This window comes from Centrocercus urophasianus, unplaced genomic scaffold, assembly GCF_019232065.1.
Source record: "Centrocercus urophasianus isolate 14NV4802_14NV808 unplaced genomic scaffold, USGS_Curo_1.0 seq_23, whole genome shotgun sequence".
NCBI lineage: Eukaryota > Metazoa > Chordata > Aves > Galliformes > Phasianidae > Centrocercus > Centrocercus urophasianus.
In genome coordinates, this window is record NW_024884789.1 from 13,573,871 (window position 1) to 13,601,282 (window position 27,412).

Below are 27,412 nucleotides of genomic sequence, written 5' to 3' on the forward strand. Positions count from 1 at the left end.
TTCTGGTTTACAGTAACAAAGATGATAAGCATCAGGACTTCACTATACCAGAGATGTGGCTTCTTTATTTTAATAAGCTATTTCCTCATCACTGATTATCACATGTGATCTAAGTCACTCACTGCACTACAAGCTCAGGTCAATCATCTTTAGCTGTGACAAAGCTATCACCACTCTACTGTACTTCTACAACTTACAAAATTCTTTGGGATCCAAACGTGGTGTAGACATGGACTTATGTACCCAGTGAGTGACATAACACCTCCCAAGGACTCTCAGTGAGTCATCTGCCCAATGCTGCAGAAGTGGACAAGCTGCCATTAAATAGAAAGCAATATTTCCAAGCAGAAGAATTAATCTGAGAATCCATAAAGCTTCTCATCTTCATCATTGCTCTCTAAAGCTGATGACAACACTAGCATTAAGTATCGCCCTGACACAAAATTTTAAAACATGAGGCACTGATCTATCACCTTGCACGTTCACCTGCTCTGAAATCCAACTGAAGAAAAGTCCCTCTCATTTTTCCCAAAGAAACAGAGCAAGCTCTAAGACCCCAATGCTCCAGCTTTAAGGAACCTGTGCTTTTAATGAAAAAACTATTTTTCAGAGTTCAATTGTGAAGCAGGTTAAAAATAATGAAACCATTGCCCTTAGTTTTTCTAAGAGCATACTTGCACAAAATAATGTATCCTTGTTCTGCCTCCCTCTCCAGCAGGAAGAATGCCATTACCTAAGCATTTTAACTCACAAGGAGAAGGGCAGGGAATTAGTAACGACTCAGGAGATAGCAGGAAACTTCTTTCAGCTGTTGTTCAAAGACACTCTGTTGCATTACAAGGCTAAATTTAAAGGAAACTTTTGTACAGTCTAAATCACCTCTTGTTTCCTAATAATCACTAGTTAGAACATGAATACCATTAACTAGAAAGGCTTTATTTTACTCAGGGTTCAATGAGCCTGAGAGCATGTAGATCTATACAGCTAATGTTAAGCATTATATATATGTGCTGAAGGCATATGGATATGTTGTCCTGTAAATAAATACAAGAGAAATACAAACTACATCTCAGAATTATGGAGCTGGTGTGAACAAAATATACCAGTAACAATGCTCAACAGTTATCTTACAAACAAACCAAATTACAAAGAAATGAGAGGCACAAGCAAACACTTGTTAAGCAGCACGCACACAGCAGCCACACGCGCCACCATGCATAGCTGCCCTAGCAAAACCCTATGCAGTGCATGCAGCCCAGCAGGACAGAACCACAGCAATGCTGTGGTCTTAGCATGGGTTGGCTGGCAGCTTGCAAGGCTATAGATTTCACTCTGTGAACCTCATGATGGAGCTTCACCCTACCTGACTTTCAAGGAAAAATTACACACAGCGTTCTGTTAGCATGCTCCCAATTCTCAGGACAGGTAAAAACAAGGTGGTGAGCAGCTGTGGTGGAGATCCCATGGCAATCCTTAGAACCAAGAGGCATTAGCTCTGATGTCTTGGCCAAAATCCAAGCTTAAATATTAACCACTTTGTCTAACTCCAGTTTCCCCTAGTGTTTCAAGGATATAGCAGATTAACTTCATGCTTCACGTTTTACTTTATTATAGTGCATTCAGAAATATTAGGCAGCTGTATCCTTTTCAGTTAGCAGAATGGTGACTTTTATAGGGTGTAGGAGACTAAAAGAAACAAAAGACATTAAGAAACACTGCCATTCACTGTCACTATAACAATATAAAAGCAGGTGTAGGATCACATATATAGAATTTCCTATATGAATCTTAAAATTGATAGTTATCAGAATTAATAAACAACTTCCTATCTGAAATAACGTACAGTGTTATCATCCACCCTACATACTCTCCCTCTATGTTCACACTTGATCTTCATTTTCCCACCAGAAGGAACCATCCCTAATACCTTAAGCCTTTGCAGCAGTGCAGTGTAATGGAACCAGCAAGTGAATTGCCATGGAAAACAAAAATGAAAGAAAGAAGGATAAGAAGAAATAAACAACCTATTTATTGGATTCTTCAGACAGAGGAAGTGAGACCAAAATTAGCATCCTCACTTTCACCCCTCAAAGTATGATGGCCAATCAATCCAAAAACCTGCTGGAGTTCCTTTAAGTGTCTCATTTTACTTGTCACAGATAAAAAACGTTCATAGGAAAAGCTTCAGGGAGGTACATGATTGCCCAGAAAAAGGTCTATGCAGCCATACAAATGTAGATGTTAAGCAGTTTTAGAACTCTAGACAGGGGCACAGGAAAAGGCAAGCAGAAGAGAGACATTATTTTTCATTATCTTTTATTGTCCTGAAGCAAAGGGAAAGCAGATATCCACTGTCAGTAAAGGGAACAGTGATTTAAGAGAAGCTCTGATAAGTTCCTGAGCCTTGTATTCTGCCACTTCAACTAACATAGTACCATTATGTGGTGGATTTAAGAAAAAAGAAAACTGAGATGACTCATAGGGCAAGTAACACAAATGCTTACTGAGAATAAACAAAACGTATCAACCCCTAAGCCTCCAAACAAAATGGATAAACTGAAGCACTCCAAAAACTGAGGAAGTACAGAAAGGAAAACTGCTTTGAAGCAGATGCTAACTACAGAAATTCCCTCTAGAACCTAACTTCTCTTTGAGTACTGATGGGATTTAGCTATTACATTGCAGTGCTGCTCAGGCTACATTTCCACAGGTAACTGAATTTATCTCACAGCTCACCATGCCCCAGCAAAGGGATCTTGCTCATCTTTCCCCTCCCTCTGTTCTTCTCTTTTCTCCCAGCGTCCTCTCCTGCACCTATTCCTTACTTCTCCCAAATTAGCACTGAGGACCCTCCAACAAGCATATCTGATTGCAATTGCAAAAAAGGAAAGAAAAAAAGAAAAAGCACCCACCCTGCCATCTACTCTCTCACAGAAAGAGGTTGGTGAGATAAATCAATTTGCAGAGGATTCCAGCAAACACCTGAGACAGCACAAGACAAGCTGCAGGAATAACCCACCAGGCAAGGTGCTGTCTTACTGCATTCCTCTGCCTTCAGCTGCAGCAAACTGGTGGAGCATCACTGCCTGCCCAGCCTACCACAGCCTGACAGAGAGCCTCAGTGCAGTCTCAGCTGTGCACAAAAGAAACTTCCCTGCATCTGTGAGTCTGTAGCATGGAATAGGAACTCATTTCTGTAATTTCTTATTTCTGTATTTCACTATGCTTGTTCTTAAACGTTATTCTAAAATTATAGCCCTAACGAAATTCTTCTGAAAGCATATTCATCTTAAGATGCTTTTTGTAGGAGTACATTTTAGAGGGAGTCACATCCGCTTGCTGACCTTCATAGTAACTATTGCGTGTTCAACAGAAAGAGATAATTTCTTATGTCCAGCAAAGAGATAAAGAAATCACATTAAAAAAACAGACTCAAAGTACTTCAACAATATTACAGTGCCCCAGTGAAAGGCTTGTAAAAGAAAACCTTGATATCTCTTCCATAGATCAATGATGTACTGCACTTTCATTAAAGTCTGTAGTACTATCCAAGTGGGTGACAAGAAGATATGCATAAAAATTCAAAGCAACTCCACTGCTTCAACGCTAATACTGAACGTTTTAACACAGCAAGATGTTAAAAGCAAAGCAACATTTACATTAGAAATTGTATTTAGACAAACTTTACTACTGTGTACATTATCCATTCTATTACGACTTACTGTCAATACAGCAATATAAGATTAATTAACAATCAACCCAGGGATGATTTTCTGAAAAAACTGTGAATACAGTCTTCACTGTTTGTCTGGGAAGAGGACTGTTATGTTTCACGGTTTAACCTTTTGTTCATCACAGCATGTCACTTACAGTAAAGGTTAAATAGTATTTATTGAAAAAATTCAGCATGGGGGAGAATAGAGACTGCACAGGAGGGCAGTTAATATGTCCAGTACTGATGGATAAGGGAAGCTAATTGCCCAAATATTAAAAAGACTTTGATTTAAGCAGTTAGAGACAGCTAGTCCAACTTTAAATACGAATGGTGATCATTTTCATGCAACATTCCCTCCTTTTTTGCCAATGAATTCTCTGTCCTCATAAAGTTGGTACTTACAAATTACATTCTATGAATGAAAAAGTTAGATATTGAAAACACCTGACCTGCCAGAAACTACTGACCAAACTATAACCCTTGTATTTAAGAAACCACAAACATCTTCTGCACAGTAAAGTCTGTTTCTACCTATCTGTTGAACATATCATGTTTAAAATATTTGTATTGCTGTCTAAACCTGTGTTATTTAGAGATAAGACTAACAAATAGACCCATATGATAAGCTCAGCTGCAGGAAATAAATAGAGATGCTCTTTGTTTTCAGATATTTATGCGACACACAAATGAAAGACAGCATTGTTTGAAGTAAATACAGACAAAAAAAAACTTATTTCTATACAAAAGTCAGTGTATTAGGTATTTCTGAAACTAGAAATTCTGTATTGGTCAATTCCATCTTCATGGCAAGCAAGCTTCCACAACCACATTCCAAAATTTTATGAAAATAAAAAAAACAAACAAAAAAAGAAACATTGCCCAAATATTATCCCCCAAAAGTATCTTCTTACTAGCTTCAACCTAATAGCCAAGCTTAAGTTTCCAAAGAGTTATAACAGAAGAGGAACCAAATTTGATAGTACAAGGGTGAATAGTTTTAAACTGGTAGATTTGGATATAGATAAAATATAAGCAATAAATTCTTCACTATCCCAGGGCAGTGAGGCAGTGGCACAGGCTGCCCAGAGAAGCTGTGGATGCTCCATCCATGGCAGTATTCAATGCCAGATTGGACAGGGACCCAGCAGCTGACCTGATGGGTGGAATCATCCCAAAGCAGAGGGTTGGGACTGGATGGCCGTCAACATCCCTTCAACCCAAGCCATTCTATGATTCTATGAGATGGAAAAGTATTGGATTTAGTCAGAGGGGAGTATCCTGAGGAGTTACAGAATCAACTGCAAATGAGAAAAATAAGAACTTTTCCAGTTGCTGTTGTCATTCCCCCAGGTCTTAATTCCACTATCTGCACCTCCCTACTACGCAAGTAATTTGGCTCTTCTATCTAACAGTCCCCAGGCTTTCATGCCAGAAATGGACTTGTGCGTGTCTGTGGAAAGCAACCTGCTGAGCTCAGCCCTTCCAGAACTTGTATGAAGTTTCCTTTAAAAAAAAAAATATAATAATAATACTATGTTTTTAATTCTTTGTTTTTAAATCCTGTTTGATAAGATTAGCTCTGTTCTTCGTGTCCTTCTGAAGTCCTAAACTTAGGCGACTTACTCAAGAGAAGCTAAAAGATACATTAACTGGTTGTAATCTACTAAAGCTAAATTAAAACTCTCACATTAGTTTATAAACTGCAAACAGATTTTTGTTCAATATCTACATTATGTCAGCTGCTCCCAAACTAGCATGACTGTTTAAAGTAGATTCCAAAGAAAATAAGAAACAAAAGATCAAAATACAGCAAGATTTTGAAACAAACACAAAACAGTGTTTTTAAGTATTTTCAAGTCATAAAAAAGCAAAACCTCAGCTCAATTGTGGGTGTCCAGAGACAGTTATAATGGATTTCAATCTGCTGCTTTGGGAATTGTCCTGATTTTTATTTCATTTTCCCAAAAGTTTTAGTGTAAGAAATAACAATATGGCCTATTTGGAAATATTTAATGAGCTATTCAGCCAAATACCCAAATCCAGTTTCTTATTTCCTTGACCACGGCCTTCATAGCATAAAACAACTGCATGAAGGGTGCACAACACAGAATCCACTCTCCAACACTACATGTTCAAGCATCAATCCTAAATGCACGCTTACCTTGAAGATGAAAAATAAATACAAAATAAGGATTGGGGTACGAGCTTCTTACAAGCCAGATCTGGTTTCTCAGTTTACATACACTGTATCCTCTAAGTGTATATACTAACACCAGCAAATAACACCGTGCTGTTTACTACATTGTTAGAATGACTTCCTGCTCCCTAAGTCCTTCCCTCTTTCTCTTCCTTTCTGCCCACGAGATCAATCTCCATTCACATAGAAGGAGTTGTGCCAAAGAGCAGAGATCTGTGCAGAAATACGCAGGAGATGATGGCTGGGGATGGCAGTATACACGCATCCAAGTTACTACACAAAAGGAAAAGGAATGACTTGCAGAGCTATAAAGCTGAGAATTCACACCAGAAACATGTACTGAAGTAGCTGCTGAGAAAAGCAGCCTCGGAACCTGTGATCATCACTAGGCAACTTCTGCCTCTCTTGTTTTCAGTACAAAGAGCATGACCAAGGTGCTTGCCATGCCCCTTAATGCCATGCCTTTGGTTCCTTTAACTAGTACAGAGGCCTGTGCTAGTTAAAACCCGAGGCATTTCTAACTCAACTGAAAACAAAGAATCTGGTTTGATCAAAAGTAATTCCAGAGCTTCACAGAATGAAGCCATTGTTTCTCTGACTCACTCTATTTTAGTCATTAATTTTTCCCCCTACGGCCATGTGGAAGCTGGATTGCACCAGCACTTCACTGTCAGTGTTACAAAACAGCAGCAGCAAAAAATGACCATCTCAACTGCACAACAAAATCAGAGAGATCAGAAATAGAAAAAAGCACCACACTGGACTCAGATTTAGAATGCTGCACCTGGGTAGCTGCAGTCTAGACCTCATTTGAGTTGTATTACAATTGGCAGTTGTGTTCTTAGACTATGATCATCAGACACTTTCAGGTTTTTACATGGTATCAATGAAACTGCTGTCAAAACAATTTTTGCACTAAATATACTGGCATATGCATATAAAAACATAAAGGAAAACTTGCATTTTATCTTTTCTAAGTACAGTTTAAAAATATACATCTTGTACATTATTTAAAAATTATTTTAAAAGCAAGATATGTTTTATATATCAATTTTTTTATTGGGCATGAGTATTAATTAAGAGGTGATATACATCAGACTACACAGAGTCAGAAGAGTACTCGAAGGGTTTGCTCCTGGAGTACCTGGCAGAATGAGCAATACCCACACTTCACTCCTTACATACCTTAGTCCAGCACATTCACAAAGACCTCCATCACAGAAATGCTAGAAGTTTCCCAGTAAGTGTGATCTACCCTTCTTTACATCCTTGCCATAAGAAATTTTTTTCTAATAGCCAAAATCACATTTCCCTCGCCAATTTAAATCCCTTTCTTCTAATCTACTTCACTGCAGAAATAAAGAACAGTTCTCTCTTTAGCACTCATAAGTATCTGGAGATTATGTCTGCCTTCCTCCTGCAGTCTTCTCTTCAGACTAAACAACCCAAATTCATTCAAACTTCCCTCAGAGGTAACATTTTAAAACTTCCCAAGGATAATCACTGCTGCCCTCTGTTTCTCTCCAAATTATTCACTTTTTTTTCTACAAAGCAATGCAAAAAATCTAAATTAAGTTTCCCAGCCGAGGCCCCACTAATGCTGAGAAGGATGGAAGGATCCTCTCTGTGTTGGCTGTACGTCTGAGGCAAGCATGTGAATTTTTCACAAGTGGACAAGCAAACAGTTAAGCAGCTTCCAGCTTGTCTTCAGTAATTTCAGTCTAACATCTGAATACGACTGGTGTCCAATATCTGTTTCAGACATCTACGTTTTGGTAAGAGAACGTGCTACCTAGGAGCAACTAGACGCTTCTGCTAACCACTCCACTGAGCACTGCTCTCTCTGATGTGAATTCTTCTCACCTTCATCTTACACGATGGAAATGGAAATGCTCCAAAACTTAAATAAGCTGTCAATGTTATACATATGACCTACAACACTCTATACATTCCTGTCTGTTTATAGCAGTCACCTGATTAACTGTGATGGGGCTCTTTTAAAAAAGTATATATTAATGTAAAAGCATACACACAAAAGCCATAATGTTCCAAGAACTTCAACCAAATTACATTGCTTTATGCTGCTTACTCTAATGTTTACCTTTAAGTACACAAAATCTGAATATTACTAATGCTTACCTTTCTGTGTTCAATTGAAGGCTGTGGGATGACAAACTGAAATCCCAGCACTGCTAGTGAACTGAGAAGTCTGAAAAAGCAAATAGGGAAACAGAATACATCATTACCACTAATCCAAATTACCTAAAGCCTAATAGAGGACTTGACACTGCAAGAACTTAGATACACACTTGAATATCATTACTAAGCAAAAGAGACTCAATAAACTGTGTGAAATATTCTTTTAACATTCTCTTCACTAGACTGCAGGCAGCAATAGGTACATACATATGTTTGTCTACCTATATAGCAAAAGTTCACCAAGAAGAATCCATTAACAATATTTCACATAATGTTACGTTTAAATAATTTTTTTTTAAGTACATACTTTTGCACCTCAGCACTTGGTGTCAAAATTGAGATATGCTTCATGAGTTTAAATAAGAGTTCAGCCATCTGTGGACTGAGTCTGTTTCTAACCGTGGCTCCTCATTTTGCAGATGAACACCACCTCCAGCACAGGAAACATGTAAAGAACTTCCATGATTTTGTAGAACATAGGCTCCTTCCCAGCTGCCTAACACTTGTTAAAATTGAATAGCCTAACGGGCAAAAAAGATGGAAAGTAGCGGACACAGCTCACTGGAGACTCAGGATAAGCAGCCAAACATCACCCCAGTCCCCACATCTTCAATCTGAAAGGAGTCATAATGGGAAGCAAGCCCAAATAAACTTTGCTCTGTCAAGCCTCACCACCATAACGACTCCGCAGAGCCCACTGCAAGTTGGGTTCAGTTAGCTCAGCCTTTTGTTTGCTAAGTTTGAGCTGAGGACTGGTTTCCCTCCTTCCAGCAAGTCCTTCATTGGAAATACAGAAAGGTAAGAGAGAGTGAGAATTAAGTTATCTTCACCTCTACCAGGAGTTTGAGTTCTCAGTTTACAAAGAGAATCCTTTGGACCCTCCATGAAGGAAAAAGCTGCTGAATTTCAATGCAGAAATAAAACTGATGGATTTGGACACAAAATCCATCTGCAGACTAATGGACCAGACAAAATCCAGCTGTGCTTCCTACTCACAGTCCCTTCCTTTGCTCGCTATGCAGTAATCCTTTAAACATTTCACATTGTTTCAGGTATTTTCAAAGACAGACCTACTACGCAAAACCAGCTTTTTATGCTAAGCATTTCATTTGTACAAATACATACATTCTTCTACGTGGGAGAATGTTTTTCTTGATTTTTCTGTTTGCTAGAGTTCTTGGTAACAAACTGCAAAAGGAACTGTTAAGTAAGTATTGATTGCATATGGCCTTTCATCACTTCATCACCATAGTCTATGCTGCTCTCAAAGAAAAAAAAAAACATTTAAAGGAAAAAAAAAATCATTCCTTACTGCCACATAAATTTAGAAGAAAAAAAAGGAAAACAACTTAAAGGCCCATTAAAATGCAGTATTTCATTATATGTAGCTATCATTTGTGATAAAGCCAAAGGAGGCAGGTAAAAGTGCAAGACACTGTAAAGGAACTACAGTAAGAGCCCAGACACGTGGTTTGGAGCAAGGCTGAATAAGACAGTAGTGGACAGAAGGAGGGCATACAAATGAAGAAGCTGATTTGTTAAACACACCTGAAATCAAAGGTAGAACAGAACTCAGACCTCCAAACTACAAAACAACAACACCATGTCCGTCTTTAGTTGATGTGCACGTTTATTTTCCAAATGCTCCATCTGCTAACTGTTCTCAAAATTGACAAGTACTCACATGGAGGTACTGAGCAGGCAGAGCTCAGCGGCTGACAGGGCCAGCTGACTGATGGCTGCTTCACTCGGGTTTCTGAGTAAGAACCTTGCTTATAGTAACCATGCTCTCACAGTGATGATGCTATTTGTAGACAAGCAGCTAGTTCAAGACACAGTCAGGGATCTACACAAGTTGTACAGCATTATCTCTAAGAGCAAACATGCTCACTTTCTTTTACTGGCAATACCAATTTCTTTTTAGCTGGAAGGGGAAAAGTTATACTAGCCCTAATTCCTGATGTGGAATTTTTCCTGGAATATTAGGAGGGTACCAGAATTCAAAGATTGGTATCTGATATTCGCAAGAAGGAACTTTGGATCGGAGGTGTAAATGACAGTATCTCTGTACAAACAAAAGAGTATGTGGTTCAGCTGTCATTCTGAGCAGGAATTGTTGTTCCTGTAGCCTCACAGCTGCCTGCTTCTTCCGAACCTGCTTGCCCAACTATGGAAGGAACTGAATAGATCAGCTTAATAAAAGCTGAGTGTTCCCCTTGTCAGGAAAACTGCTCGAAAGGTATTTCCCACATTACCCACTGGCAAGCTGTTTCTGGAATGATTAATATGAATCTCAGACTGAGTGGCAGCATAGGTACTAAAACATGCAAATCTATTATTTAAAACCAGTGACTGTGATGACACAGTGTCATCAACCAAAAAAAAAAGAAGGAACCTTCCAGTAAAGTATCCCAAAACAATGGCACATACCAACAGACACTCTAAGCAGAAACAAATACTGAGAGCTTTTCTTTTTCTTACAGTCACCAAAGAATACCATGCCTGGAATGCATGTGCTTGATTATTTATTCTTTGGACAGAATTTTTATTTATTCTATTATTCAAACACTTATAATACAGAAGTAAGAGACAGTTGAACTGGTATGTTAAATTGGTATTTTCTGCAGCTTGTTAAGAACATATTAAATCAGACTTGAAATGTTTTGCTGCATCACTTACCTCAAAGAAACTATTAAACTGTCTACCATGATCCTTCAATGCAAAGTGTCTTGAAGCGAAAAATATTCTTCACTGTAGTAAAGCACAATGCGGGTCAAACAAATCCTACAGAAATAAACAGAAAACATTTAACACTGCTTATTCAGTATATTTCTGGATGTTTAGAAACTGGATACAGACAGACATTAATCATCTCTACCTGAATTCAGGAGCTTTATTGCCATTCAAACTGTAAATCCAGTGTACCTTACACGGATGGACTGGGCATGCCCCATTTTTGGGGACTGGACTTTAACACTGCTTTGCTGAAAAAACATGGAATGCAAAATCTTGATCTGATTGCCATGGGTACAAAACTGATGTTTAACTTCCATTCTCATCTCCACATCTCTGATAAGTCAGTTGTATGACGTTATGCCTTTTTTTTTTTTGCCACCAAATTGAGGATTTTATTTATTTATTTGAATTGAAAGTAGCTTTGTTCAAAGACTTGTGCTCATGTCAGTCATAGAAATGATGTTAGGCAAGTCTATACATACAGTGCTAATACAAAGCAACTGGGAGATCCCTTCAGAAACTACTTACTAACAGATATTCTGGATTATAAACAAAACATGCTTTAATTCCTGCAATCTGACTCTTAGCTATCAGACATACTGAGGCAATACTCTTTACATCACTTGTTGAAAATTGAGGATATGCATGTGATGCAGACTGTCACTAACACAACTTCAAGTTCTCAGTATTCTGTTTTTTTCAGACATACTCTTTGTTTCTGCTTTTTCATTCTGCAATAATCTTTTCAGCCCACATCCTTGAATAGAGACTCAATCCCAATAGGATATTGTTATGTGATACAAACTCAGAGAACAAATGTACACGCTCCTAATACACTTTGTGAATTACATTTCATTTGAAAAGCAGAAAACATTTTGTTATCAGTCTAGTTTTGCTAAGAGGTTGGGGGGAAAAAAAAGAAAAAATGAAAATAAATAAAGAATCGTTTTCCGTCCAGAATATCCGGGGCAAAAAGAATACCTGAAATGGCTGGACAGTTAACACCAGCATTGAATAACACCAATTTTGGCATAAAAGTTTTCAAGAGCCTGATGAGGTGTAAAATGTATTACTCACTGCAATACATCAAGTCACCTTCCCACAAGGAGCTCTAAAGCACTATAAATCTATCTAGAAAAAGACAATATTTACAGCAAAATAGATCACATCATTTTGGCTGGAACAAACCACACTCCTGTACTCAAGCAGTTAGCAAGACTTTCTCCACCACATTAAAATATCCTACATTTCAGCAAACTTCACTGCTTCACGCCAAAGTAGAATAAAACCAAACGTGTGAAACTGGGTAGGAAAAAAAACAGCAGCACACAGGATGGAGCAAATTCATACCTCCTCCCCAGCCAAATGAAGAAGCTGTTCACTGCATGTAATAAAATATGCATCAAGTCACAGAAAAGGAGATAGAGTAAACAGACCCTAAGTCATGCCTCCTCCCCTTTCACACTGTAGGTGAGTGATTCTAATGCCTTATAACCGCTACCAGTCTCAGAACTTCTACTCTCAAGTCATGAACTAATCATCAGAATCTTTCCTCTTGATATTTACTGACATTTGCACTGACATTCTCAACACGACCTGCAGAGTGTTTTCAATTATCTCAGCCTCACATGCTGCTAGTAGTCAGACACCACAGCCCATGGTCAGCAGAGATCAGACAGGTGTCTAGATTAAATTAGAAAATGAAAGCACTAATTTGCAATGGGGGTTTCCAAAAAGAGGCAGAGATGGACAATGACAGCAACTTCAAAGAAAGGAATCTAGTAGGCATATAGACAATCTCAGAAGTTTGCTGAGATGGATACAACTATATGCCTCAAAGTAATAAATGATGCAATACACGGAATTACCAGGACAGACATCACGGACACTGTACAGGAAGTTAAGCAGGAGACTTCTCCCTTGGCTAAGTAACTTTGAAAATGTCTTCCCATGAGGTGATCTCAGGGGAACAAGGGTAAATGGTTTTAAGTTGAGGGAAGGAAGATTTAGGTTGGATGTCAGAAGGAAGTTCTTTACTACGAGTGGTGAGGTGCTGGAACAGGGAGGCTGTGGATGCCCCATTCCTGGAGGTGTTCAAGGCCAGGTTGGATGGGGCCCTGGGCAGCCTGGTCGAGTATTAAATATGGACGTTGGTGGCCCTGCACGTGGCAGGAGGGTTGGAGATGCATGACCCTTGAGGTCCCTTCCAACCCAGGCCATTCTGTGATTTAAAAATTTGCTAAAAGCTAATGATTTAGTTACCTTAACAGCTCAAACATCACAGGACTACTCATACATAACTTTTCATGTGACTTTACCCTTTGTGCATCAAGTGGATGATACTTCACAAATTTCAATGTGATTTTTGCATCAACCTGTACTTCACCTAAGTCCTGTTATTCACTTATATCCATATGCTCCTGTGCACAAACTGTAACAGAAAGTTCTTAGTAAGTCCATGTGGACACATATGTACTGCAACAACCAACGACCATCTATTGTAACTCACAGCAATGATGTGAGATACATCATGTACAAACACACATAAAACTCAGTTTGGCTCCAAATTGCTCTAAGCCTATTTTATCTTGTTGACTTAGATGTATGGCAAGTCAAGTTAAATTTCCTTCAACATTTGTCTTCCTGGTTTGATTACATAGCTTGCCAGCTACTGTCAACAGCAACTTGAAGTAGCTATGAAATGGGAGCATCATTTCAAAGCCATTTCCACTTATGCGCAAAGTTCTCTTTGTGTTCTTTAGAAAACAAAAACATTAGCAAACAACATTTAAATTTAAATACTTAAATTTAAAAAGCACATATTCTTCAAGATTGCCTTTGGATCTATTCCCTTGTGCAATGGCAAGGCATGGAGTATTTATTAGTCTAGTCTTTCACATCTATTAAATTATGTTGAATGCAAATCCTTGAGATTGCATCCAAAAGTCACTACATTCACAACGCTTTGATAAAGCACCTCACAGTACACCAAATCTATCAAGCTCCACAATTTGAGTGTACACTCAACAGCTCCTACCATATCTGTTGAGATCTACCACCGGAGTTTTAATCTCCTCAAGAATTCATTAATTACATTAAAACATACAGTACAACCTTGAAAGTAGAGGGAGAGCCTATGAAAAACAGGCACTCATTTTACAGATTGTGAATCACAGTCATATGACAAGACTGGTTTATTCACTATTTCTCTAGATTCCATTTTTTTTTTTGATCTTTTTTATACCACTGGTTATGAAGAATTAATTTAATACTAGCTGAACAGATATTAGTAATAAAAAACATAAAAGTGAAAATATTATTATAATGAACCTGATTTAAAAAACACTTAAAACTTCTTATACACAATAATAACCTAACTAAGCATAGGTTTCACATTGTAGTAATAGTAATACACTGTGTATTTTAGCAGCTATTTTGTAGAAATGCAATCAAGTAAGAATTGCGTACACAATTATTGTGCAGGTAGAAGATACTTCCCTTCTGTAATGATGAACATTATTTTCTAGCCAACTAACTAATGAGAATACTTGCCTGGCATTACACAAGCCATATATTCAAATGTTTAACAGCTGACCATGAGAATGAGCTTTCATGCTGTTCCATAAATGTTTCAAACATGTGCCCAAGCATTAACATCCTCTGCGCTGAAAAAGAGGAAACAAAATTTAGGGGGCTGTACTTCACAGTATAGTTTCGTTGGACTGAGTATTGGGCAACATTTAACAGCACACACAGGCAAAGATCAAACGTTCCTCCCTGTTTCACCCTTTGAAATCTTTCATTTACTAGTAAACAGACGTATCATTAACCTACCACAATTAACTCTCCATGTGACTCCAACACAAATAAAAGACCCGATGCCAAACTACCCATTCTCTAAATTAGGGCTGATTCACACAAACAGGACAATAGAATCAGCAGTGCTCTGAAATACTTCCAACAAAGTCAAAGTTCTGAACTGCACAGCCATGATTCTCAGATGAAGAAATTAAATAGCAGCTGGATGCTTAAACCTACCATTGTCCTCATGGAAAACCATTTGGTGTTCCCATCAAGATACTACAGAAACACACACAATAGCAAAATAGTAACTTTCACAAAGTTCCCTCCCTCTTCTTAGAAGACTTCTCTTCTGTTTGGGGCATCAGTGTTAGCACATAACAGGAAGAGAATGTGATGGAGACCTGAAATCTTTGCTTGCTTATTCAGAAAAAAATATTTTCCTCAGAGTTTCAGTGGAGGAACCAGGACTTTGCAGAAGCAATGCTCCAAAGAACAGTGCTTTCTGGAAACACTTGTACTTTGTTCCAAAGCAGACGAGTGATGAGGCTGTACTGTAGAGGGATGCTTCAGTAATCGCATCAAATCACGTTTCAAGCTTGCTAGCCAGCTTCTAATAGAATCATCCTAGTGGAAGAGAGCACCATAGATCATCCAAGTGATCACAGTGAGCACAGCCTTCTAAGACTGTCTACATGTTTCTCTTCTGGGTAGTTAGTTATTGATATTTGTTACTGATATAAGTCACTGATGCTTAACTTTCTACTGTAAAACCTTATGCAGCAGAACAGACACTAACTGGAACATACATCTATAAATATAACATTGGCATCCACTGAGATTCCCATTAAAATCCTTGGGGCTCAATTCTACATTTCGGCCACAGTAATTCCAAGAGCTTCTGTAGCATTATTCTTACTTTCTGTGAAGAGCTAGAAAATGAGATAACAACCATCCTCAGCAGACTTCAGAGATTTATCTGCCTGTTTTTGTTGTTTTTTTTTTAATAGTATGAAATAGATACAGTATCCTTTAACACTTGGGAGGAGTACCGACCATCTTCTAAATAGGTGTGATATACAAGAGTAACACAGGGTATCAGCTGGCAGGGGCCAGATGCAAGCATATGGAAGCTTCTCAGGCATCCATACGAGGATATGTTTTAGGGACCACTGAAAAACAAGTGACATGCCAGAGCAAACAGTGATACTATGGAACTCAGTTAAATTCTACACATCCCTTTGCTGAATAAAACGTAATTCAGCTGCTGTGATATGTTCATACCTAGCAGTGAGACTTGTGTGTGAAGCCTTATTTTTAGGAGTCAGTACAGATAATTGTGAGATCATGAGCAGAAACATAGCTCACCACGTAGCTTACACATCTTGCACAGAGCACTCCAGACTACGCTCCTCAAACATCCTGAAATGAACCGATTATAATATTTCACTTACATGTTGTCAAACAATGCAGTAAGAATTATGAGATTTTGACTTATTTCTCATTAAAATCCTGTCTGATCTGGGGCTCCCTACACACTGGTACAGAAATGCAACAACGGAATTTAAAGATTAATTGCTTTCTTTCATGTTTCTACATAATGAAGGATAATAGGTCTAACGAAAAGTCTTAAAAGAACTATTTCTTTCATAATTTTGAGACAGAATACCAGAGAATTTAAAGCCAACATGAAAGCGTAAACTTTCAATGGATCTCTGAGAGCCAACAGCAATAATGACAAGAAGCCTTGTAAAACTTTTGCAAATTAAAAATTTAAATTCTGCATATGAACAAACAGCATAGGTACAACTCAGAGAACTCACTGAAGAACAGTTGACTTAGCTTTCACCCACAAAAAAGAATTGGGATGAGGGTGCAACACAACAACAGCCATCAGCTGCCCTACGCTCAGCCTCTAGACTTGAACAATTTTTTTTTTAAAGTTCACTGCAACAAAACTGGGGAGGCAACCACCATAGCACCATCAAATGCCAATGGTGTTGCTACACCTTTACCATTTAAAGACGCACATTTGCAAAGATGCATCTCTTCTTTGTGTGGGGATGTTAGTGGAGATAAAAAAAGGAAAACACTGTTACTCAGCTTTCACAAGAAGCAGACAACAGTATCGCTGTAACTTGAAGAAAGAGACATGAAGATGCAGTATGATTAACAACAGCAGAAGACATGTAAAATTCATGTGCTCAGAAAACCAGAGACAATTTTGCTCTCAATTATCCCTTCAGACTGAAACCACTGACTGTAATTCTCCTGAAGTCCTCACTCAGATGAGGGTTGGTGCACACTTCTAGAAAAATCCTGATGTTTGTAGCAATCATACCTCCACGTGCCTCCTCCATTCGAAAAATGAACTGCAAGATCCTCTAACAGAGAGCAGTGAGAGCTGTTTATTCTTACGCTGCCCATTTGAAAGGGATTTTAGGTATCCTCCAAGTCCGGTCTTACTGCTATGCCTGTTATACTCTGGTGGTCCAGATGAGAGTATTTCAGCCCACTTAACATAAACTGTTACACTCCCGTAGGAGATATCAGTCCTTGACACAAAACCCCACTATAATCATACATTCAGATAATCTCAGGCTATCAATCACTCAACAAAGTTGAAATGTTTTACTGGCTGTATATTAAAAAGCTCCCTATTAGTAAAGAAATTGTCTGGCAAATAGCATGCAGCAGCTTGTGAAGAATAACCTTATGGCTGACAGATAAAAGATACTGGCCTCACTGAATCAGCAGCAACCACTGTCACCCTTGCTAACAGCACTACGTAAAAAAATAATGAGTCATGACTGCTGTATTCTTCTGACTCCCAGCTGTCCTTTCCAGGTCAGCTCTTACCCTTGAGTTCTTCCCACTTTGAGCAGTCCTACATCTCACAACTCAAGCACACACCTTGACTGAAAGGGAAAGCATTGAGTACTTCAATACCAGTTACCCATTAGCAATGCATACAGCCTTCTGGTGGTACACAAACCTCACTATCTCTGTTGATCAGATGTAGCTTAAAACCAGTACTTACTCATGTAGCTTCAGACACAGTAGTGATGCAAGTCACAACAAAATCCACTCTCACCTTTCACTTCTCTTTTCTGACCACAATAACTGCTGAGCCTCTTCCAGTTTCTCAAACTAAACTACAGCGCAGAACCCTCAGCCATCCCCACACCATGCCTCAGGAACTTTTGTGTCCCTCCTCACCCATGCAAACCTATTCAAGTGGCTGGGACTTTGCCTAAGTAAAGGAAGAGTAAAGAATTCTGAACAGAGCCCTTATTGTGTCAGGTAAAAAGAAATCAAAAGGTCATCTCTTGGCAGTAGAGCCTGAACTTATTTGTGCTTAAGGGCAGGATAATATAGTGCACTGACCTTCACCTGACATCACTTGAAGCTACAGGAAAACATACCCAAGTGCCTAGAAGCTGAAAAATAAAGATTCAAAATGTGAGTGAGAGACTTTTTGGCATTTCAAGAAAATGTGTACAGCTGATTGCAAACTGCTGGGAGAGAAAACAGAGTCAAACAGAGTAACTCCTTAAGCACTGTGAGCTGCAGTTAATGCTTTAAATATTCCCTACGCCACAGGCAGACAATGCAAGATCAGTGGGGATCTCTTAAAAAAAAAAGTGCCCGTTTTTTATTTTCTTTAAATTAGCAGTTGGAGTTCATTGCTGTTTAGCATACTGCTTAATGTCAGTAAAAGTGACCTGAGGTCTAATTGAGTATCCACTGCTGGAGACAGGGAGAAGACATGCTGAAAGGAATGCAGCTAAGCGTCAGTTCTCTTTGGACGCTGACTGACACTGGTGCTCCTGAGTAAGCCTAAGATTTGCATGGTTTGAATAAATGGGAATTCTGAAAAGCCCTTGTAACATAACTTTGGGAAACCAGCAAATCAAAGAGCAGAAACACACCAATCAACACCGCCTTTCTGAACCCTGAATTACCAGCAAGATACATTTGGAAGCAGTTTTTCTCCCTCTTCCATTTCAAAGCAATAGAAAGAAATCACAACTTAATCACAAGCAGCATGGTTCAAGAGTCAGATCAGTTTCTGTCAATTCTAGCAGTATTAGAGCAGCATTTTAATCCTTTCATGCTTCCATCATCCAAAACCACGCAGATGGGAATTTCTTTCTCATTTCAATCTATTGCTAATTATAATTATTTAATTTTCTACATGCTCCCAAATGGTGCCAGCAGTATTGTCAGTGCCTGAGGAATAAATCTGAAACCGATCCTGCAAAATTTTAAACTTCTTATGAGAAGCAGCCAAAGTTCTTCAAACTCATTAGTGCCAACGTGAGCAAAACCTTGAGCTGTAATGAAAAAAAGTCTTTTTGATGCACTATCTACATGAACAAGTACAAACAACAGCTGAAGAAGTACAGAATACAGGATATCACATTTTTAATGCCTGGTTATCACTACGAAAATCAAAACTGACACCCAGCCTTAACCCCCATATTTCAACACACAAGCAGTAATTCCTGGGCCGCCAAAGCTGAACAATACTAACAGTTAATGGTTAATATATTCTGCTCTTTTAAATCCTTATTCTTATGCTGTTCGAGTTCAGCAAACTCGACATGATGCCCTGAAGATCTGCAAGGTTTGTCTGCTGTTCCACATCCACTTCCCCAGTGAATGTAACTTCACAGAACTACTGGAACACAAGACAGAGCCTTCGCTGCCGCCAGATTAAGTTATTGCATCCATTCCGAGTAATTCATCACTCTTTTGGGCAGCTTGTGTCATGGGATGTCATTTTGCTGCAATTAAGCAGGGTGGGATTGGACGGGCTCTTGCTTCCCTTTGCCAATCTGATAAGCAAAACCATTCTTCTTTTTATTTTTGTAGAAATGACATTTCAGATAGAAATAAACAAACAAAAATACAAGTATAACATAAAACCAACCACTATCAGCATGACTTTACCAAAGCAGGATGAGAGCAATCACTGTAACCGTGGAAAAAAATCCAGGACCAAGTGTGAAAAAATCTGAAAACTTTCCAAGCCAACATTTACTCTCAGATTGTTGTCAACAGTTTGCTGAGTTTGCCATCTAGAGCTGGAGTTCTCCTTCCATGCACTTTTGGCCAGCTAATCCAAACGGAGTCACCGGGGAATCCGCCTGATGCAGGATTACAGATTTTAGTCATACCATACTTGAGTATCTAAGTGACGTCTGTCTCCTGGAGGAGTAGGATTCTTGCACAGATCCAAGTGCTGACCCAGCAAGGCCTGGCACAGCAGATGTTTCTGATGAAGAAGAGCTTTCAAAAGAGGGTTTCTTTATCCACCCTCTTCCCAAAACAAGAACAGAGATAACACGGCGCAGGGCGGATATCGCAGCCCTTTATGAAGGCGACTGGCAGGAAAACACACTACTTCTGTGCAGGGCTACAAACCACGTCCTCCAGGCTCACAGCAAGCATTGAGCTCCAGGCAGTTCACTGTTCCTTTGTCACACCAGGCCACGCAGTCATACAGGACAGGTCTTTTGGGCAAGCAAGGCCCAAGGCATCATTTAGCCAGCAGCAGCCTTGCTTCCACATGGGCACAGGCAAGTTCAGTGAGATTCAAGTCACCCCAAGGTTTCTCTGCTGCTGAACTTCACTTCTGGACAGCAGAGTTCAGTACAACCCACCGAGACAGAGTAGGAAAGCTGAAAATCCCATAATACAACAGCTATCCCTTCAATTTAATACAAAGGGAGGGCTATTTTCTTACTTAATATTTGAAGAAGGCTGGGTTGAGGGAAAAAATTATTTACTAAGAAAAGTTAAATCAACAAGAATGCCATTAAAAATACCATAGCTTTCTAAAGGAGTGCATTTCTCTCCATATTGAATCATATAAAGCTGCCTACTATAAGTTTACAGCAGTCTTAAAAGAAGTGGAAACAGGACCACAGAAATAGCAAACAACTCTTTTGCTGATTCTCTGTAAAGGACTGAATTGTATCTACCAAGCTCTGTATTTAAACATGACTTTTTTGGTACCCAGGAAGACTGCCAAGGCCCCACTTCCAGGAACTGACGATGTGACAAGCACTGCTCCCTTAAAAGAGCAAGGCACCAGCTCCTGGACTGCCAAAGAGAAGACTGCAAATGCAAACTCTAAAGAGATCAGAAAACATCAATCCAGATACATTGGTTTTAGAATTTCCTTATTTGTAAAGCCAGACTCGGACTGGGGCAAATCTACCTTTATCTTCCTAAATGCAGATTGTACTGCACACCAATAAGCGGCTGGCTTCTGGGACAACAGTTGTAGCTTCTGGGGCTCTGCTAATGTCACCACCTGTTCAGCAAAAATTTATTCCCGGAGCTCTGAAGTAATTTCTTCCTCTAAACCTGATGAGGACATCAGATATATCTGTGCTGATAAAGCCTTGCTCCTGCTCCTTTTTTAGACCGGTTATAACCTGCCAACTTCATTCAGTGGTCCTCAGAATTCACAGTTATTATATTGCAGGGCATTCTCTGTTCCCAAAGAAATTCATTTTTATTTCTGTTTCACAAACTGATGTCCTCAAGTGATAAGGAAAAACGTTTGAGGAAAGGAAAGATCTAAACACTGGGCAGGGCCAACCTCCAGTTACATCAACACTTGAACAATGTCACGTTTAACATCAATCGACTCATGCAAGTTGGGAATATGAGCCAAAGCCCAAGCAGACAGTTGCATCCATGCATTCTGCCAATTCCTTTCCACCAGGTATAGTGATAATCAGAGAATGAGCTTTTACCACAGTTCAGACACAGTATTACACCCACTGAAGAAATAATGAGCACCACTTGCTTGAAGGACCAGGAGACACACAGAATGAGTTCCTTACATGTGAACGCGTGCACGTCAACAAATGGGCCTTAAACCAACACTGAAATGGTGCTTTAAAGTGCCAGTAAGATGACATAGTTCAAAACAGTGGTTGTTCCTTCAATGGCAAGAGCACACCACATGGGAACGCCTTGATCCAAAAGTCTCTGAAGTCACTGATAACATCTTCCTTGACTTTACTAGCCCTTAGGATCAGGGCTTTCAAGCAAACAGATGGCCACTCTTAACCTTACTAAGAAAAGAATCCATAGGACCAATGGAAAAAAGTCCTCTTTTAAAACTAATTTTTCCATATATGGAGTATGGAATCTTCCTGTGAGGGGAAATTCCAAAACCAGGACCAAAATAAATACTGAAGTGGGATGCCAAGAAGTAGCAGCACAGGACTGATGTGAAATAGCCAACAAGCAAGTCCTCCAGCTGCAATTGGAAGAAACACAGCAATAAACCTCAGAGGCACATGCTACACCATTTGTTTTCGTTCCTTTGCAATAGATGTTTTTATTCCAGTGCCTTTTTTGGTTTTTATTTGTTTTTAAAGAACTTAAAGTAATGTGTATGCACGTTTTATCTTCAGGAAACTTAACAACGGTAAATGTCCTGTGATTGTATCTTCTTCAGAGATAAAGGAAAAGGAGAAAGACACCAGCACCAGTGAGACTGATCAGCAGGTCAATGGTACTGCTGAAAAGAGAGACCCACATTCCAGCAATTCACACACAGCACCTGGTCAGAGATAGAGATATTCTTCTTTCACAAGGACTATATTCAGATCCTATCAACACTGGAATTTTTCTAGTTCTTGCCAAGAAGCCCCAAAGTGAACACTTGGTACTACCACTTAGAAGCATGCAACGGATGTCCGTAGATGGTGCTGACAGCTCTGCTTGTTTAACAGTAACCAAAGTTACATGCACTGACCCATCTCTGGGAATGCCAGAACACTGTGGGAGAAGCTGCACAAATGAGATTATGTGACACGACACTCACAAGTCCCCAAGAGAAAACTGGGTGGGACAGAACATTCCATAAGGAGCTAATTGAGTTGTTTCAAATCACAGAATTTGTATCTGCTATTGCCAACTGGAACAAAGAACACAACAACAAAAATGAACCAACTCTGAAGCACACAGTGTCTGCAATGGTCTCTCTATACAGGGCAAGAGATGAGACTACATTCAGTGCCCATCAGATCACTCTCCCAAGCATTCCTTTTCACTTGTATCTGCCTAACATCTCCCTGATTAATCTTATAAATTAAGTACATGCATTCTCCCTAAACATCTAATGTACATAAACAGAATTTTCCAGTGTAACATACTATCCTGAATGCAACTGAAGTTATTTACATGCTGATACACAATAAACAACTCTAAGATAATACAGATCAGCAATGCACAATTATGTCCACTGATCACATTGAAACCACTTAAACTCGTAACTGAATTAGCCTTGTAGTTACCTGATTCCTTCTCTGCACTGTATTAACATCAGGCTAAGCTGCTTTCTGAAAACAAATGAACTAATAACCGAGCTGTACACGTGCCTAGTTCAGAGAACAAGGCTCCTCACAGCATGTTCTCCAGTTAGGTCCCATGATCATGGGACATATCTTGCAACTAAGAGGTACAAAACGCTTTGCCTGTCTACAGTGACAGTGCTAGCTGACAGCCAGCTGAACACAAGCCAGCAGTGTGCCCAGGTGGCCAAGAGGGCCAATGGCATCCTGGCTTGTATGGGAGACAGCGCAGCCAGCAGCAGCTGGAGGTGATCGTCCCTCTGTATGCAGCTCTGGTGAGGCTGCATCTTGAATACTATGCTCGGTATATATAGGGCCCTCACTGCATGAAAGACATTGAGGCCCTGGAGCATGTCCAGAGAAGGGCAAGGAAGCTGTGAGAGGTCTGGAGCACAAGCGTTACGGGGAGCAGCTGAGAGAACTGAGACTGCTTATTCTGAAGGAGGCTCAGGGGAGGCCTTATCACTCTCTACAACTCCTGAAAGGAGGCTGAGGTGAGGTGGCAGTTGGCCTCTGTTCCCAGGTTACAGCAATAGAACGAGAGGTGAGCAGTTGCACCAAGGGAGGTTCAGGTGGGATATCAGGAGTGGTGACACACTGGCACGGGCTGCCCAGGGAGGCACCAACCCTAGAGGAGCTCAAGAAACATACAGATGTGGTACCAAGGGACATGAAGACTGGGCATGGTGGGGATGGGACTAGATGATCTTAGTGGTTCTTTCCTACCTTAACGATTCTTAACGATTCCTACCTTAATGAAAAAAACACAGTCTTCTAAAATTGAAGCCTGTTGTGATAAGACAACACAACAGAGGACAAAGTTAAATTTTTTATTCATTTCCTGAATTTTAAGTGTTTAACCATGAAACCTTAATGTTCTCTAGGAGAATAATTATGCCTACAAACAGGAGGGAAGTCAACTCTTTGAAAAGTTAGATAACAGCATGACAAGGGTAAATGGTTTTAAGTTGAGGGAGGGAAGATTCAGGTTGGATGTCAGAGGGAAGTTCTTGTATACTACAAGAGTGGTGAGGTGCTGGAACAGCTGCCCAGAGAGGCTGTGGATGCCCCATCCCTGGAGGTGTTCAAGGCCAGGTTGGATGGGGACCTGGGCAGCCTGGTCTAGCATTAAATGGGGACCTTGGTGGCCCTGCTTGTGGCAGGGGGTTGGAGATTCATAATCCTTGAGGTCCCTTCCAGCCCAGGCCATTCTGTGATTCTATAATAACTGACAGCCCATAGGAATCTCTACGCTGACTGCTCTTAACTTCACACAGTAAAACAAGTTTTAAGGCACAGAAAAAAAGAAGTATCTGACATTTCTTCACCTCTGTTTTCAACAACCGTATCTATCAATGCTCCAAATATCACATGTCAGATTTAACATCACAGAGAACTGAGACCACTGTGTTGAAAAGCTTTTCTGCAGTCACTGTCCACTCAGAATCACACACACAGGCCAGTCTTCCAGATGATTCAGTTCATTTTTGTTTAGTTTTCAGGCTTAGTTTCATGCATATTTGCCCAGCGCAGTTACTCATTTTATTCTCCAGCAAGAGCAAAGTTTTTATACTGCAATCATAAAACTCATCACTGTGCACAAACAACCTAATTAATTTCCTGCAATTAAATCTGCTGGAGCTCTGAAAGAACCTGTTGTATGAAGTGTGAAAGGACAACAATCCCTCACCGTGTAACACTTCTTATTCCAAGTGCTCCTGAGAGCTATGAACCAGAATTGGCCCCTTTGATTCCAAAGGAACTATTCCAGATTAGAGCCACCATAAGCAAAACCAACCCTGCTTCTAAAACCAGACAAGCCATGTTCAGGGCACAGTTATAACAAATAACCTGTGTTTCTTACCTACACACACTTTGAAAGCCTCTACACGATAACTCAAAACAGCTGATCTCCTACTTTTAGCATTACTATGCATTCTCATCTTACAGCACTTTTCTCCTCATAAGACACTCTCTTCCTGGTCCACTGACATCCAATGTCTCATTGGAATCCTTGGGAGAGAGGCAATAGAAAAGAAACCACCAGGAATTACAGCTGTCTAATGAATTTTGGCAGTATCGTGTTTCATTTTAAACCCCCGATAATACTGAAAGGGTGGAAGTCACATCAACCAATAGATCATTTCCAGTCTCACGTCAGAAAGAAATCCAACTTGGAAAGCTGAGCTAGACAGACCATGCTGTCTGAGTGCACCAGCAGTCCCACAAACTGCACTAAGCTCAGATACATCTGGGCACTTTCAGGCCCCAGTCTCATCTCAGAACAAGAAAGCAAGACAGCAGAGACACAGACAGCATTTTGATGGAATACTGCATATCCATTAGGAGCCCACTTCAACCACAGCATTATGCTCTAGTGTTGAGCTCCTAACAGCTAGTTAATTAAATATAGTTTCTGATTTAAAAATAAATAAATCACATGGATTCATCAGTAGATGAGCACAGCGAGCTACAGATATTTCTATTGCCTTTCTTGGCTATTTACATAATTGAATCTTCTAGATTCTGTCATATCTGCTAGTGGAAACCTTTCCGCTGCCGTGTAAACTGTGTTGAGATGAAGTCTGGAATCTAACTTAGTTCTGATGACCCTTGATAAATACATACATATATAACAGAATGAAAACATACAGGAAGGTGTTGACACCAGTACTGGATGTGGGAAAATTCCCATAAGATAAATGACTGAAATGTGAAGAGTTCTTTACTCTGAAAAAAAGGGAGCAATAAGGGAGAGAGATAACATAATGCAGCTCTGAAAATGGCACAAAAATGCTCTTATGATTCTATGACATAGCAAGTAGAGAATAATTCACCGTGCAAGGAACGGGCAGCATTGAGCAGTAGAATTAAAACCACAAAATCATTAAGGTTGGCAAAGACCACTCACAGCATCTAGTCCAACCGCCAGCCATCCCCACCGTGCCCACTGACCACGTTCCTCTGCCACATCTCCGTGGTTCTGGAGCACCTCCAGGGATGGTGACTGGAGCACCTCCCTGCACAGCCTGTGCCACTGCACCACTGCTCGTCTGAGAAGAAATGTTTCCTAATATTCCACCTGAACCTCACCTTGTGTAATTTAAGGCCATCACCTCTCATCCCATCACTGTTACCTGGGAGAAGAGGCTGACCCCACCTCACCACAACCTCCTTTCAGGAGCCGTAGAGAGCAACGAGCTTTCCCCCGAGCTTTCTCTTCTCCAGACTGAACAGTCCCAGCTCCCTCAGCCGCTCCCCGTAACACTTGCGCTCCAGAGCCCCCACAGCTCCGCTGTCCTTCTCTGGATACGTTCAGGGCCTCAATGTCCTTCTTGCGGCAAGGGGCCGAACACCGAACGCAAAATAACGAGCCGAAGGAGGCGGTTTCCACACAACATTAACCTGCGGCCACGGCGCCGCCAAGTTTCCTGAATCGCGCGGACAGACCGCGGGGCAGCCCGCTCGCGGCGGCCCACGAAGCGCACAGGTGCGGGCACGGTGGCGAAGCGGCGCTCCCGGAGCCGCACGAGGGCCGCCCGGAGCCCCGCGGTCCCGCAGCCCGAGACCGCGTCCGTAACCTCAGCGCCGCTCGAGCCGGGCAGCGCCGACGAAGGCAGGAGCAGGAGAGCGCGAGGAGCGCCGCGGGACGGCCCGAGCACGTCAGACTCAGCGCACCGCTCAGATGTGCCAGAGGACCTGGCCTGAGGGGAGAAACGCGGCGACGCACGTTTTTCAGAAGTGAAGTTACGTTCGTCTCGCACCTTCCCGCAGCAGCCCGGCCGGATTCGCTCGGGCTAAGCGCGGCACACCGCTCCGGGCGCTTCCCTGGATGCAGCCCCTGGAAACCGGCGGCAGCGAAATGGCTCCTGGCACGGAGCGGGGCGCAACGGGAGCCCGGCGCTCCGCGGCGGAGATGGGAGAGGTCTCTCACGTCCGGGCGGAGAGAAACTTCTCCGGGCTCCGTGAAGCCCGAGGAGCGCAGCCCCCGCCGGGCCCCGCAGCCCCGGCTACCGCCGCAGGCCGCCCCCCAGCCCCGGGCACCGCCCGCACGGCCCCGGCGCGGCCGTCCCCCCCCGAGGCGCGGAGTTCCCCTCTCCCCCGCCCACCTGGCGCGGCCTCACCTCGCGGTCCGGTCCGGTCCCGTCCGGCCGCCCCGCGCCGAAGCGCTCTCGGTGCTGCGGGGGCGAGATGCGGGCACCCGCGCGGCCCCGCGCATGGGAGGCGGCGCCCCTCCGCCGGGAGTGCCGGAGCGCGGCTGCAGCGCCCCGCAGGACCCGAGGCGGCTTCCCGGCGGCCGCACGACAGCCTCCGCCGCGCCGCCTCTCCCCCGGCTCCGGCCGCGCCTCGCGCCAACGGTGTGGCTCGGCCCGCGCCTGC

At 41.3% G+C, this 27,412-nt stretch overlaps 1 protein-coding gene across 1 annotated transcript in view; it reads right to left on the minus strand.

Annotated features, from left to right (window-relative positions):
• THSD4 (thrombospondin type 1 domain containing 4) overlaps positions 1 to 27,183 on the minus strand; it is a 256,022-nt gene extending 228,839 nt beyond the window's left edge. Inside the window, exons 1-3 of the mRNA XM_042824716.1 lie at positions 27,157 to 27,183; positions 10,791 to 10,895; positions 8,052 to 8,121 (exon numbers count right to left, since the gene is read on the minus strand). Of these exons, the coding sequence (XP_042680650.1) occupies positions 8,052 to 8,121; positions 10,791 to 10,819 (99 nt within the window). The 5' untranslated portion in view covers positions 10,820 to 10,895; positions 27,157 to 27,183. The remainder of the gene's footprint in view (positions 1 to 8,051; positions 8,122 to 10,790; positions 10,896 to 27,156) is intronic.
• Positions 27,184 to 27,412: the final 229 nt, after the last annotated feature.